Source organism: Stomoxys calcitrans, chromosome 2 (genome assembly GCF_963082655.1).
Source record: "Stomoxys calcitrans chromosome 2, idStoCalc2.1, whole genome shotgun sequence".
Classification (NCBI taxonomy): Eukaryota; Metazoa; Arthropoda; class Insecta; order Diptera; family Muscidae; genus Stomoxys; species Stomoxys calcitrans.
The window spans coordinates 28,246,238-28,262,808 of NC_081553.1; the positions used below are offsets into that span (position 1 = coordinate 28,246,238).

General features: G+C 32.9%; 1 protein-coding gene across 3 annotated transcripts in view; it reads right to left on the reverse strand.

Moving 5' to 3' along the window:
- Nucleotides 1-16,571, reverse strand: part of LOC106080543 (protein pellino) — a 119,219-nt gene that overhangs the window by 26,495 nt on the left and 76,153 nt on the right. For all 3 annotated transcript variants that reach the window (XM_013241953.2, XM_013241952.2, XM_013241954.2), the window contains exon 3: nt 6,267-6,359. In XM_013241953.2, the coding sequence (XP_013097407.1) occupies nt 6,267-6,359 (93 nt within the window). The remainder of the gene's footprint in view (nt 1-6,266; nt 6,360-16,571) is intronic.

Sequence of the window (16,571 nt, forward strand, 5' to 3'; positions counted from 1 at the left end):
GCGACATTTAAGGCTTCTAAGGGCTGAAGAAGTCAAATCCGAGGATTGGTTTATATGGGGGCTATATCTGTTTATAGACCGATTCGGATCATACTTCACATGGATGTTGGAAGTCGTAACTCAAATTTTTGTTTCAAATTTCAGCCAATTCGGATTAAAATTTACGCCTCTAAAATTTAGGCCTTAAGGCCTCTAAGGAAGTCAAATCTGGGTATTGGTTTATATAAGGGGCTATATCTGTTTAAATACCAATTCGGATCATACTTAGCAAGGATGTTGGGAGTCATCAACTCAAGTTTTCGTTGCAAATTTTAGCCAAATCAGGCGACATTTAAGGCTACTAAGGGCTGAAGAAGTCAAATCCAAGGATTGGTTAATATGGGGGCTATATCTGTTTATAGACCGATTCGGATCATACTTGGCATGGATGTTAGAAGTCGTAAATCAAGTCTTTGTTCCAAATTTTAGCCAAATCGGATGAATATTAAGGTTTCTATGGGCTCAAGAAGTCAAATTGGGAGATAGGATTATATGGGGGCTGTATCCTATCCTCGACCTACATCACTAATAAATATCTGTACAAAATTTCTAGCACCTAGCTTTACGCGTTCGACCGCTATTATGACTGCGACAGACATGGATAGATCGGCTCAGAATGTCGAGACGATCCAGAATATATATACTTTATGGGGTGTCGAATATCAATATTTCGAGGTGTTACAAACGGAATGACTAGATTAGTATACCCCCATCCCATGGTGGTGGGTATAATAAGTATTTATGCAAATTTCTCTTTCGAAAGTTAGTTTGTAGTGTGCTTTCGAAGGACGAACATGGTCAGATCAGGTCAGAACGGGTGGAAAAATATAAAAAATCATTGCATATTTTTTCTTTTTTGTTAAATGCAGATTTTATTTTTTTTTTCAATTTTTACGAAATTGTGTTCCAATTTCTGTATTTGTATTTTTAAATTTTATTTGTTTCTATATTTTAAACTATGTTATGTAATCTTATAATTTTTTATTTTGTTCGAATTGGATTTATTATACCCTCCACCATAGGATGGGGTATGCTAATTTCGTCATTCTGTTTGTAACTCCTCAAAATATTCGTCTAAGACCCCACCCATATATATTCTTAATCGTCATGACATTTTAAGTCGAACTAGCCATGTCCGTCCGTCCGTCCGTCCGTTTGTCTGTCGAAAGCACGCTAACTTTCGAAGGACTAAAGCTAGCCGCTTGAAATTTTCCAAAAATACTTCTTATTAGTGTAGGTCGGTTTGGATTGTAAATGGGCTATATCGGTCCACGTTTTGAATAGCTGCCATATAAACCGATCTGGGATCTTGACTTCTTGAGCCGCTAGAGGGCACTATTCTTATTCGATTTGGCTGAAAAATTTCCATTAGGTTTTATTATGACTTCCAACAACTGTGCTGAGGATGGTTTAAATCGGTCCATAACCTGATATAGCTGCCATATAAACCGATCTGGGGTCTTGACTTCTTTAGCCTCTACAGGGAGCAATTCCTATCCGGTTTGGCTGAAATATTGCATCACGTGTTTTGTTATGACTTCCAACAACTATATTAAGAATGGTTCAAATCGGTACATAACCTGATATTGCTGCCATATAAAGCGATTCGGTGTTTTGATTTCTTGAGCCTCTAGAGGACGCAATTATTATCCGATTTGGCTGAAATTTTGCATGAGGTGTTTTGTTATGGCTTTCAACAACTGTGCTAAGAATAGTACAAATCGGTCCATAACCTGATATAGCTTCCATATAAACCGATCTGTGGTCTTGACTTCTTGAGTCACTAGAGGGAGCAATTAGTATCCGCAATTAGTATATTAGCATGAATCGGTTTATAGCCTAATGCAGCTCCCCTATAAACCGATTTCCTTATTTGACGTCTTGAGCCCCTAAGCGCGCAAAATTAGTTGAAATTTTACACAATTTTAATATGGTCTCCACCATTCAATTGAATTATAGTCCGAATAGGAGCATAACTTGATAAAGCTCCAAGAGCATAGCAATTCTTTTTTTTTAGTATTTGTTGGCCTAAAAAGAGATTCCTGGAAAAGAACTCGACAAATGCGAACCATGGCGGAGGGTATATAAGAATCGGCCGGGCCGAAATTAGGACGATTTTAATGGTTTTTACTTAATTCGAAGCCAATTTCGGCCAAAATTTCAATAAATAAAAATTAAAACTCTCCGAAATCAGTGTTGACATTATGTACCATTAGCTTGGATTTTTGAGGAATATCCAGAGAAAAAAGAATTTTGAACATTGGAACACAAATGAAGATTTGGCAGACTAAGTAATTTTTCTAAATGCCTTTGTGACCAACTTTAAGAGCCTGCCAAGAGGAGCCCGGACAACCTAGGGCCTTGAAATTTTACCGCGGCTCTAACCATTCCAATTTTTATACCCTACACCACAACTGTGGGACAGGATATTATAACTTAGTGCATTTGTTTGTAACAACCAGAAGGAAGAGAGATAGACCCATTGATTAGTATACCGATCGACTCAGAATCACTTTCCGATTCAATTTAGCCATGTCCGTCTGTCTGTCTGTCCATGTCAATTTGTGTACAAAGTATAGGTCGCAGTTTTCATCTGATCGTCTTAAAATTTGGTACAGGCATGTTTTTCGGCCTAGAGACGAAGCCTATTGAAATTGGAAAAAATCGCTTCAGATTTGGATATAGCTCCCATATATATGTTCGCCCGATTTGCAGTAATAATGCAATAAAATGGTCATTTGTAAAACGATTCTCTTGAAATTTCTCCTGGCTCTCGACATTACTGGTGAATTTCATGGAAATCGGTACAGATTTAGATATAGCTCTCATATATATACATATATCCCCCGATTTTAACTTCAAGAGTCACAGCAAGCGCATTTATCGACCAATCTTGCCAAAATTTTGCACAACGCTTTACTCGACGATATCTGAGAAGTTTGCTCGAAATCGGTTTTGATTTAAATATAGCTCCCATATATATGTTTGTCCGATTTTGAGAAATATTGCAATAAATTTCTCATTTATTAACCGATTCTCTCGTAATTCTCAAAATCGGCCTAGATTTAGATATAGCTGCCATCTATGTATACGCCATATAGGGCGTAATTATTAAACGATTCGTATACAATTTAGCATGAGATGTTTTCTCTTGACTTCTAACAAGTGAGCCAAGTATGCTCCAAATCGGTTGACAACCTGATATAACTGTCATATAAACCCAACTCCCGATTTGACTTTTTGAACCTCTAGAGGACACAATTAGTATCCTATTTGGTTTAAATTTTGTTACGACATCCAACAACAGTGCAACGTTAGATCTAAATCAATCCATCCACATGATATAGCTGCCATATTAACCAATCTCCGCTCTTGACTTCTTGAGCCCCTATAGGACGTAATTGTTATCCAATTTGGCTGAAATTTAGCATGTGTTTTGTTTTGACTTCACACAACTGTGTCAAGTATGGTCTAAATCGGTTAATAGCCTGACATAGCTCCCATATAAACCGATCTACCGTTTATACTCCTTGAACCTCTAGATGGCGCCATTCTTATCCGATTTGGTTGAAATTTTGAACAACGACTTTTCCGATGGCCCAACATACGTGCCAAACATAGTTTGAATGGGTCTTTAACCTCGTATAGCTTCCATACAAACTGATATCCCGATTTTACTTCGGATAAGTATTGCCTCCTTTAGGGGCTCACCCTATAGGGAGCAATTCTTATCCGATTTGGCTGGATTTTATAACAACGTCTTTTACTATGGTCTCCAAAATTCAATCCAAGTCTGGTCCGCATTGGTCATAACGTGATAAAGCTCCAATAGCATAGCAATTCTTATCCATTACCCTTTGTTTGCCTGTATATATACCAGGCAAAAAACGTGACAAATGCGGTTTCAGGTGAAGGGTATGTAAGATTCGGCCCGGCCGAACTTAGCACGCTCTAACTTGTTTTTTAGTTCCCTTACTAAGAAAACTAGAAGACCTTTGGCATCTCATCGTATGGCTTTATGTTTGATTTCAATTGCAATGTACTTTTATTTTTAATTCGCATTTCTATTATCATCAACAATATGGCAATTAGTATCAGCTAATTGGATTAAATTCTCACTTTTGTAGCACAATACACTTACGACGTCTCTCGATATTGCCATGGTTATTTTTAAGTCCAAGAAAACAATCAAATTCAAATTCTTTTAATTGCAAACAAATTGAGCAATGCAAAAGAAAAAATATTATTGGAGGACATGGTTGGTGTTGGTATAGCCTCCGTCCATATGGGAGATTACAATTTAAATTGGCATTAGCACACAAATGCCAATTTGAAGCGTTGAAGTGATGTAAAGCAGATATTTTGTTAATTGTTGTATTTATAGTAATTAAGGTATTAGGCATATTTAAGAAAAAATAAAAATAAATAATATTTGTTACAAGAGAGCAATCAACAGGTTTTACCTAAATAGTGTACAACCAAGGTGAGGGATATGAGGGGTTTGTTAATCAAATATGTGCCTGTAAACCTTTTCTTAACTGAAGTATATATTCTTGATCGGCATAATATTCATGACATTTCTGCGCAAAATTATGATAGCGGTCTTAGTCTTATTTGAATATTCGTATACCCATCACCATAGGTTGGGGTATGCTAATCTCAGTCATTCCATTTGTAATACCTCGAAATATTGATCTAGGGCCGTATAAAGTATATATATTCTTGATCGTCTCGAAAATCGGATTCGAACTAGCCATATCCGTCCGTCCGTCTGTCAAAATCACCATAGCGGTCGAACGTGTAGAGCTAGCCGCTTGATACCTAATATTGATGTAGGTCGTTGGGGATTGCAAATGGGCCATTTCGGTTCAGATTTGGATATATTGGGTTGCCCAAAAAGTAATTGCGGATTTTTTAAAAGAAAGTAAATGCATTTTTAATAAAACTTAGAATGAACTTTAATCAAATATACCTTTTTTACACTTTTTTACTAAAACAAGCTAAAAGTAACAGCTGATAACTGACAGAAGAAAGAATGCAATTACAGAGTCACAAGCTGTGAAAAAATTTGTCAACGCCGACTATATGAAAAATCCGCAATTACTTTTTGGGCAACCCAATAGCTCCCATATAAACCGATCTCCCGATTTGATTTCTTGAGCCCCTGGAAGCCGCAATTTTCATCCGATTTGGCTGAAATTTTGCACATAATGTTCTGTTATGATTTCCCAACAACTGTGCCAAGTACGGTCCAAATCGGTAAAGAACCTGATATAGCTCCCATATAAACCGATCTCCCGATTGGACTTCTTGAGCCCATACAAGCCGCGATTTTTATCCGAGCTAGCTGATAATAGGCCATATCGGTTCACAATTGAATATAGCTCTCATATAAACCGATCTCCCGATTTGATTTCTTGAGCTCCTGGAAGCCTCAATTCTCATCCGATTTGGGTGAAATTTTGCACATGGTAATCTGTTATGACTTCCAACAACGGAGCTAAGTACGATCCAAATCGGTCTATAACCTGATATAGCAATGGTTATGTCTGTTATGACTCCCAACAACTGTGCCAAGAACGGTTCAAATTGGTCAAGAATATGATGTAGCTCTCATATAAACCGATCTCCCGATTTCACTTCTTGAGCCCTTACAAGCCACGATTTTTATCCGAGCTGTCTGAAAATTTGCGTATAATGTTCTGTTATGACTCTCAACAACTGCGCCAAGTACGGTCCAATTCGGTCTAAAACTGGATATAGCTCTCATATTTTAGCAGAATCCATGGTGGTGGTTTCCCCAGATTCGGCCCGGCCCAACTAAGCACGCTTTTACCTGTTTTTATATTTTTTATACAAAATTATATATCTTCTTTTTCCATTTCTATATACATATATTTGAAATATTTCTATATTTCCGCTTTATATCGATTAAATTTTATGATCGACCTCGTTCCATTATTTTACTACCATTTTTTTAACTTTTAAATTCTAAGCAGTGTGCATTCTAAGTAGTGTGCATAAATTTTTTTTTTAAACTTCCCAGTAAAATAATGAAGACTAATGTGAGTGGTAAAAATCTTTCATCGCACACAAAAGTTGTTGATGAATGTTGGCTGAAGTTCAAGACTTTACTCATCATGGTAGAGGAAGGGGAAAACCCCCAATCGAAGTAAGATCTTGCTCTCATAAGTTTGAATTTTTATTTCTTGCTGTTGCAAACTTACCCCAATATAACCAATTCTCCATATTTAACGCGTGGCTTATCGTGACCATCAGCATCGGATTCGGCCAATGTGGGGGATTCGGAACCGTCAGTGCTAAAAAAAAAACCAAAAGGAAGCAGAAAAACAATATAAGTTATATGAGTACAAAAAGTCAAAAAGGATTGAAGAAAAAAGCTGCAAAAAGGAATTTTAATACAAACAGAGACTTCATGAATGAAGTCTTACAACTTCATTCATAAATGAGATACGACAAACTAAATAAAAAAAGTGGCAATGGCAATGCTTCTTGTTGCCAAGCCAATGTCCATTGAATAAATCATTTATTTTCTTAATTGTTGGTTTTTCTTTTGTTGTTTGAACGCAGTATGGTTTATTTTTCTTTTCTTCTTATTTCTTATGTCTGTTTTTTTTTTCTTCAGTTCCCCAGACAGATGCTTTATTACATTGTCATGACCTCATGGCCGGAATAAATGTGGTTAGTGAATATTCTCATATTCGCTGGCAAGACCACAACAAAGCCCAGACCAAATCAATTTATTATGCTTGTTGCAAGAATCTAACAATTTGTTTCCAATTAGAGATAAGGTGTTAAAAAAAAACTTAGTTAAATAGTGGATTGGCATTAAGAATAAAAAAATCTAACCAGTAATTAATTGTTATTATTGCCATCTCCAAGTTAGTCATGGCTAAAACAAAAATCAAACTTAAATATCATAAACAGGCTTCTTAAGGTTTTTAGCATTTTTACTGTCATCATTGTTGGCTTCTGTTAATTAATTGAATATTAATATACTACTGCTGTTCACTGTTTCTATTCTGAATTGCTTCTGCACAACGCTCTATTGTGAATGCTTTCCGTAGAAAATGTTATTGTTAGTGTTTCTCAGCAGTTGTCAAATTTTGTGACGTTACCCCGTATTGGGTGGCTGGGAATATAATAATCTCAACCATAACATGAAAATTAACAAACTTCATCGCAAACTTCCGTTAGCAACACCCCGAAATATTGGTCTAAGACAGCGGTGCGCAGCTCTTTGCGGTAGCGTAATACCATGACACAGATTGAGGGAATATGTGCCAAAAGTTAAAATTTTCATGTTCGCCTGCTAAATTTTCAAAGAACCTATCTTATGTAAAACATTCCAACGATTTCAAAAATTTTACCCACACATCTAGTTTAGGAGATGAGGCCAATCAAAGTTGACCTTTTTCGATTTTCAAAAAAAAAATGTTTAGGTATTTTGGTCCGATTTCAAGCGTTAAATCTTAAAAACAAGTTAAGAGATTGTAATTTTTATACCCTCCACCATAGGAGGGGGGGTATATTAATTTCATTATTCTGGTTGTAACGCCTCGAAATATGCGTCTAAGACCCCTAAAGTATATATATTCTTTATCGTCATAACATTTTAATTCGAACTAGCCATGTCCGTCCGTCTGTCTGTCGAAAGCACGCTAACTTTCGAAGGAGTAAAGCTAGGTGTTTAAAATTTTTCACAAATACTTTTTATTAGTGTAGGTCGATTAGGATTGTAAATGGGCCAAATCGGTCCATATTTTGATATAGCTGCCATATGAACCGATCTTGGGTCTTGACTTCTTCAGCTTTTAGAGGGAGCAATTGTTGTCCCATGTAGCTGTAATTTTCCACGTGGTGTTTTAGTATCACTACCAACAACTGTGCGAAGTATGGTCGAAATCGGTCTACAACCTGGTATAGCTGCCATATAAACCGATCTTGGATCTTGACTTCTTGGGCCGCTAGAGGGCTCAATTCTTATCCGATTAGGCTGAAATTTCGCACGAGGTGTTTTGAAATGACTTCCAACAACTGTGCAAAATATGGCGCATAAACTGATATATCTGGCATATAAACCGATCTGGTTTCTTGACTTCTTGTTTATTTTATGCATGGAAGGATACACTTCATAAGTGTAGAATTATCAAAAAAACAATAATGATTTCTTTGAGCTTCTCCACTATTAAAAAGCAGCTATTTTAAGTACTAATTTAGAAAGAAAATTTTTTCACTATTTTTAAAATTGGTGGTAAATAAAAAAAATAACCCAAAATAACCCTCACCATATTTTCAAAATACGTTCTTCGAATGCCCCTTAACATAAATCAAAAAAGTTTGGCTGCCCACAGTTGCCAATTTTTTTTACGGCGGCCTCATTGGGCCGTACTTCTTCCGTGATGATCAAGACCGGCACGTTACTGCAAATGGGAATCGCCACCGTTTAATTATAATAGAATGTTTTATGCAACAAATTGGATGATATGGACTTGGAGAACATGTGTTTCCAACAGGACGGCGCCACAAGCCACGCAGCATATGTCACAATCAATTTATTGAAAACCAAATTTGGAGAACGTGTTATCTCACGAAATGGTCCAGTCGATTGCCAAATCGCACGACCGATGCGTGCGATTTGACGCAGTTAGGCTATTTTCTGTGGGGCTACGTCAAATCTTTGGCCAACAATCCAGCGACGATTGATGAAATTCGTACGAATATCGGACGCGAAATAGCAGCAGTATCGACCGATTTATCTTTGAAAACCGTCAATAATTGGGATCAGCTTTTTTACTTCTGCAAGCGTGCCCGTAGTAGCCATCCAAAAGAAATTGAGTTCCGTACACAATGGCACCAAACGTACTTTCATAGAAATAAAGAATGTCTTTGATATCCACAACAATTGTTGGTTTTAAGTTAAAAAAAAATTGCGCTCTTATTCAAACTCGCAAACTTCACTAAATGTTAATATATTTTAATTTAATTCATTTCACTGTTCTGTCAAGTAACCTATTTCAAAACTAAATTTAGTTTTGTTATTATGTTACTCTTATATGGTGGGCTACAACAAACTTGATAGACTCCCCAAAGCCTCAATACATTCTTTGCTAACTTCAAAAGAAGTTCGTGTATCAAATCTCAGTAAAAAAAGCAACGAATATATTGATTTTACGATTGATTGATTTTAAGCAACGAATATATTGATTTTACGATCGCAAATGTAAATATTAGCAAATTCAAGTCACAATTAACTATTTTGAAGTCACATTCACATATGAATGACAGGACGCACAATAAAAGGCGTAAATTCAGTAATCACAATCCACTTCGCATTTGCCATTCACAATAAGCTAAACTGGTAACAAACAGGGACCTAATAACCGCTTACGTTATCGAGTGCTCTTTCGTATTAAATGATATATTGTATCATATTGAATGGATGTTACACCGTTTTATACACATTTTAATGTAAAATTTTGTATAAATTATGATCGATTTATTCATTCGCGTTCTTAAATTTCAAAAATTCTCGTTCTATAAAAATATGCACAATTCACAATAGAGAGATTTCGAACGGTAAAAGTATGAGATTTATATAAATGGCGAGAAACAAAATACAAGACCCATTTCTTTTCTGGCTTTCTTACAAAAGAAAACTACTCAGTACAAAGAAAAACTACTAAAATGGTATTTTGTAAAATGCACCCCATGGCTAAATTACACTCCACTCCTCTTTGGATTCCTTTAATACAATACCTAAAATACAACACTAAAAAATGCACCAACAGCTGTATTGTTAAATAGGGGAGTCAAACGAAATACAAAACGGCATACACACTTGCGTTATATAAATAGATCGAATTACCAAACATTGTTCAACGCAGCAACAATGAATTTTAATAGAAAGGGAGAAAATTTGTCTACACAAACAACAACAAACAAGAAAAAACTGAGAAATAATGTCAAGTATCAATGTAAGACACCCCTGAAAGAATTGGCATTACAATAAAGAGAAAATAGGGAGCTTGTAAAGCCTTACTCATTGTTGTTAATAAGAAGGCAACACATTTACACACTCATCTATATTTGAGCCAAACAAAAAGACCTTCCCCTAGATTAGACATAACATACACACACAAACACAATTGCGCATTACCAATGCTTAAATATCAAGAACCGCTAGTTTGCAAAATGTCAAGTAGCAATTAAATATATTTATTGCCAAGGGAGACCCCAAGCTGGAACAAAGTGTGTGATGTGAATAAGAGAGAGAGAGAGAGAGACGGAGAGAAAGGCCAAAGGAGGTAGAGCTCAAAATCATAGCATAATAATGAGAGCTCTTTAGTTAATAATGTCAAATACCCCCATGGTGATGGCTTTATTCCCCCAAAACCACTACAACAATACGTACGAGTATATAAGGAAAATCTAAGAGCAGCAAGATTAAATTAGAACTTAATTGAATGACATAGGCTTTGTAGAAGCAAGCATTATCCATAGTGTGTTTTATGTATGCATGTATGTAGCCTATTTGATATGTCCATCACAAAGCCACACTGCATCATAGAACTTTGAACGTAGGCCACAGCGTTGTGGCATTAGAAGTGCTGATGGTGTGGTATGGTAGGGACTTTATTGTTGCCCCACATGTGGTCTGTGTGGCCACGCTTACAGCTGGGGGCATTTATTGTGGCCAGTGTTGATCGCATGTTATGTTTTTGAACAGAGTAGCCACACAATTTCAAAACAACTTTGCGGAAAATGGAAAATAAAAAGTCAATAAAAATAAAACATTAAAAACTCAATGAGAAAAAACAAAAATAAATAAAGAAAATTATTGATTAAATAAAAAGAATTTTATAAATTTAAAAAAATATATATATTAAGAAAACACAAAAATCAATCAACACAATTAATCAAAATTTTTTTGATTGATTGTTATGACGAAAAAATAAAAAAAAATTATATTCGCAAAGAAAAGAAATTTTAAAAAATGTTGACAATATTTCCTATGAAATTTCCTACAGAAATGAAATTTTGGAAAAATTTGTATAGACATCGATTTTTTTGACAAAATTTCCTATAGAAAAGAAATTTTGATAAAAATTCCTATAGAAATTAAATTTAGGCAAAATTTCATATAGAAATTAAATTTTGGCAAAATTTCCTATAGAAATGAAATTTTGACAAAATTTCTTATAGAAAAGAAATTTTGACAAAATTTCTTATAGAAATGAAATTTTGACAAAATTTCCTATAGAAATGAAATTTTAACAAAATTTCTTATAGAAATTAAGTTTTAACAAAATTTCTTATAGAAATAAAATTTTGACAAAGTTTCCTATAGAAATGAAATTTTGACCAAATTTCTTAAGAAATGAAATTTTGACAAAATTTGAATGAAATTTTGACAAAATTTTTTATAGAAATGAAATTTTGACAAAATTTCCTATAGAAATGAAATTTGAATAATATTTCCTATAGACTTCGATTTTACAGAAAGTCCAGGTACAAGCTATTTTTTTCGGAAAGTTGCTGTTAAAAATTTTAGCACGCCAAAATTAAAATAACTCATACGCTATATGTGGTTACATAACTCATACGCTACATGTGACGTATAAGTTAAATTAACATAACTTATACGTCACATGGTCATAAGCTTTAATAAGGATTGGAAATCTGCAATAATAGAAACTATAACAAAATTCCCATGGAAATGGAATTTTTACAAATTGCCTATGGAAATGGAATTTTTAAAAAATTGCCTATGGAAATGAAATTTTGTCGAAATTTCCTTTAGAATTAAATTTTGTCAATTTGCTATAATAATTCAATTTTAAAAAAATGTCGTTCTCAATTTATATTTTTACATAATGTGCTATAAGGTAAAAAATTAATTGGGTATCCCTGCTTTAGTTGTTTCTCTCTCCTGTTTTTATATTGTGGTCGAAATTGTTTAATTCACATAATTTTATTTTAAATTTTTATTAAAGAATAATAGTGGCGCCGCCTGTGCCAAAGACCATTGAGATACGAATTAAATGTGCAGATAGAAGGACGGACGGAAATACTAGAATGTTAGAATAGTGCGCGTGGCTGCTTGCCTCTAATGATTGCGTTGCATTCTACTACCCCAACCAACCCGCTCATGTAGTGTTCTTGTCATAAAAATCAGCCAACACTAACATGGAAAAAGCTATGTAGGGAAGAAGGAAAGGGATAAACGATTGCATGCCTAGGGGTAAAAAGGCCTGCCCTTTGGCATGGCTATTGCATCGATTTTCTGTAAAATATTCTTTAAGTTTTCTTTTCTTTCTTTTTTATGTTAGAAAGTCCATCAAAACGTGCGTGTAAATTTTAGATATACACTCGCTGTATTTTAGATGTACACTTCGTTGAGGGGCAGCTAAGACGGGTTACCAGCTTACTGACTGGTAACCCATTAGGCACACACAATTGTGGCTAGAACATGGAAGAAAGTCCTCTTGAATATGTTATACGTATGAATTTACATTTTATACGAACTTGTACAAGAAAATTTACTTCACTTTGAATGACAAACAAATTGGTACCAAAAGTGCTCATGGATGAAATCATCATAGAATGGCCTCAAGTGTATTAAATAACTGTTTGGTTAATGCCAAATTGTTTACAATGCACTTAAGGTTAAATGAAATTAAAAAATATATATATTAAGTACAGGAAAATGTTAAGCATGACTTGTAAAATGGAGAAGGAGGCATTTTAAAGTAGAGCAGGTAAAAGGACCAAAGTTTAAGTCAACAGTCTTGACGTAATTATCATGAGAGGGTATGTTGTTTGATCAAGACAATACAAAACTTAAACGACACATGTTTGGCACGACCTTCTGATTTGTTAATGGATGATATACACACTGCAGAACTTCTATTTTTTCTATTCCCTGTCTTTTCAAAGTCAAAATGAAATAAATGTTTGCAACCAGGATTTCAAATATGGTTCCGTTTGTTGCTAAAATGTAGTTCTTTCCAAACTGTGCTGCGTGGCCATGTGACGTATAAGTTTTATTAATTTATTGGACCATGTGGCGTATACAATACTTTAATTTCGACTACCTCAAAAAATAACGTATACGTACAAGGGTAGATCAATAACTTGGCGGTATGTCAATTACGAAGCAATGTTTGAAGCACCTTAAGAATTATGAGTTGTCAAATTTTTATTTTCATACAAAATTTTGTTAAAATTTCATTTCTTTAAGAAATTTTTCGAAATTTCATTTCTTTGGTAATGAGGTTTAAATTTCTCTCCTATAATAATTTTTTTCAAAAATTCATTTTAATAAGGAAATTTTACCACAATAATCATTTTTTACAGCAATTTTTTTCTATTCGGAAAAAACGACAGTTTTTCCAAATATCCCAAGAATTTTTTTTAATTTCTTTTCTATAGGAAATTTTTTTGAAAATTTAATTTCTTAAGAAAATTTTGTCAAAATTTCATTTCTTAAGAAAATTTTGTAAAAATTTAATTTCTATGGGAATTTGGTCCAAATTTCTCGTCTTTAGGGTTTTTTTTTTAATTAATTTCTTAAGTAAATTTTATCAAAAAATTATTTTTCTGCAGGGAATTTGTTTGTCCAAATCCCATTACTGCCGAAAAATCTTCTCTGAATTTCCCTACTTACGAAATTTTGTCAACATTGCATTTCAATTGGAAATGTTATACAAAGTTTTCTTCCCATGGGAAACGTTGTGAAAATTTACACAATTTTACACACAAAAATTGTTTTTTTAATATTTTATTTCCATGGGAGATTTTGTCAAAATTGTATTCAATTACAAATTTTTCAAGATATAATTTTTATACGAAATTTTGTCAACACTTTATTTCCACAGGAAATTTTGTTAAAGTTTTGTCGAAATTTAATCTCTATGGAATATATTGTCCAACATTTAATTTCTACAAAATCTTATTTTGACCTCATTTCTGTTCTTTAGGACAAATTTTTGTTTTCCAAATCCTATTACTGCCGAAAAATCTTCTACGAATTTCCCTACTGTACGAAATTTTGTCAAAATTGTATTTCAATTGGAAATTTTATACGAAATTTTCTTCCCATGGGAAATGTTTTGAAAATTTACACAATTTTACACACAAAATTTTTTTTTTTTTTTAATATTTTACTTCCTTGGGAGATTTTGTCAAAATTGTATTTCAATGGCAAATTTTTCAATATATAATTTTATACGAAATTTTGTCAACACTTTATTTCCACAGGAAATTTTGTAAAAGTTTTGTCAAAATTTAATCTCTATGGAATATATTGTCCAAAATTTAATTTCTAAAAAATTTTATTTTGACCTCATTTCTGTTCTTTAGTTATCGCAAAATCATTCTCGAACTTTAACATTTCCATCAGACATTGCGAAGAAGAGACAAACACAAAAATCAATCGTTTCAATAGACTTTGAACTACATTCTTGTGAACACCAAAACAACGTAAAACAAAACCCACAACACATAAAAAATCATGTAGTGTAACGTCATAGAATTCTGTTTTATTTTTTTTGCTATAAACGTGTTTTCCATGGATATATCATCACACAGCACGAAAAAGGCATTTTTTCAATACCTAAGGCTAAAAACGTAAATTTAAGGTAACTCCAAATCGTTTCGCAGGCTTACATGAACTTTGTGAGTGGTGTAGTCTTCGCTTTCAATACCCCAAAAAGTTGATGAGATGGAAAAAATTGCGCCGTTGTAAAAAAAACTGTTCTGTTAAAAGTATACTGCTCCTAGCCATGGCTATGTCATAGGGGGTCTTTATAAATATTTTGGCAATAATTTAGCCGGCGTCTCGTAAACGTCGTGTTTTGCATGTTGGTATTCTTATTTATTTTACTTTAATTTTATAAGCCCCGTAAACACACATATACTCACTCGGTCGATATATGACATTGAAACGAACAAGAATGTACCATAATTTAGTATGAAATTTTTCACTTGCAAAAATGAAAAGCTAAACTCAAATCACCCTTTCAAAAAGGAAACAGTGGTAAGGCAAAAGAAAATAAATTAAAGCAATTGAAAAAAATTTGATTACTAGAGGAAATTTTGTCAAACTTTTATTTTTAAGGGAATTATGTCAAAATTTCTTCTCTATAGGAAATTTTGTCAAAATTTCTTCTCTATAGGAAATTTTGTGAAAATTTCATTTCTATAGGAAATTTTGTCAAAATTTCTTTTCTATAGGAAATTTTGTGAAAATTTAATATCTATAGGAAATTTTGTCAAAATTTCTTTTCTATAGGAAATTTTGTCAAAATTTCATTACTATAGGAAATTTTGTCAAAAATTCTTTTCTATAGGAAATTTTGTCAAAATTTCTTTTCTATAGGAAATTTTGTCAAAATTTCTTTTCTATAGGAAATTATGTCAAAATTTCTTTTCTATGTTAAATTTTGTCACAATTTCATTTCTATAGGAAATTTTGCAATAATTTAATTTCTATGGGAAATTTTGTCAAAATTTCATTTCCATGGGAAATTTTGTCACGATTTAATTTCTATAGGAAATTTGGTCAAAATTTCATTTCTATGGGAAATTTGACCAAATTTCATTTCTATGGGAAATTCTACCAAATTTCATTTCTGTAGGAAATTTTGTCAAAATTTCATTTCTATAGGAAATTTTGTAAAATTTTCTTTTCTATAGGACATTTTGTCAAAATTTCATTTCCATGGGAAATTTTGTCAAAATTTCATTTCTAGGGAAATTTTGTCAAAATTTAATTTCTTTGGAAATTATGTCAAAATTTCATTTCCAAAGGAAATTTTGTCAAATTTTCATTTCCAAAGGAAATTTTGTCAAAATTTTATTTCTATAGGAAATTTTGTCAAATTTTCATTTCCAAAGGAAATTTTGTCAAATTTTCATTTCCAAAGGAAATTTTGTCAAATTTTTATTTCCATAGGAAATTTTGTCAAAATTTTATTTTTATAGGAAATTTTGTCAAAAATTCATTTCTATAGGAAATTTTGTCAAAATTTCATTTCTATAGGAAATTTTGTCAAAATTTCATTTCTATAGGAAATTTTGTCAAAATTTCATTTCTATAGGAAATTTTGTCAAAATTTCATTTCTATAGGAAATTTTTGACAAAAACTTCGTTTCTAAGGGAAATTTTGACAAAAACTTCGTTTCTAAGGGAAATTTTGACAAAATTTCATTTCTAAACGAAATTTTGTCAAAATTTCACTTCTGTAGGAAATTTTGTCAAATATCATTTCAAAGGAAATTTTTGAAAAAAAAAATCGTTTTTAAGGGAAATTTTGACAAAATTTCATTTCTATAGAGAATACCGTGGAAATTCCCCAAAAATTTTATTCTTTAGGCAATTTTGGACCAAAAACTTAGTTTAGTAGGCAACATTTTTATTTCATTTATCATTCTCGAAAAATTTATTTCTCAGGAAATTGTTAAATTTTATATCTATGGAAAATTTTTCCTAATATTTAATTTCCTCT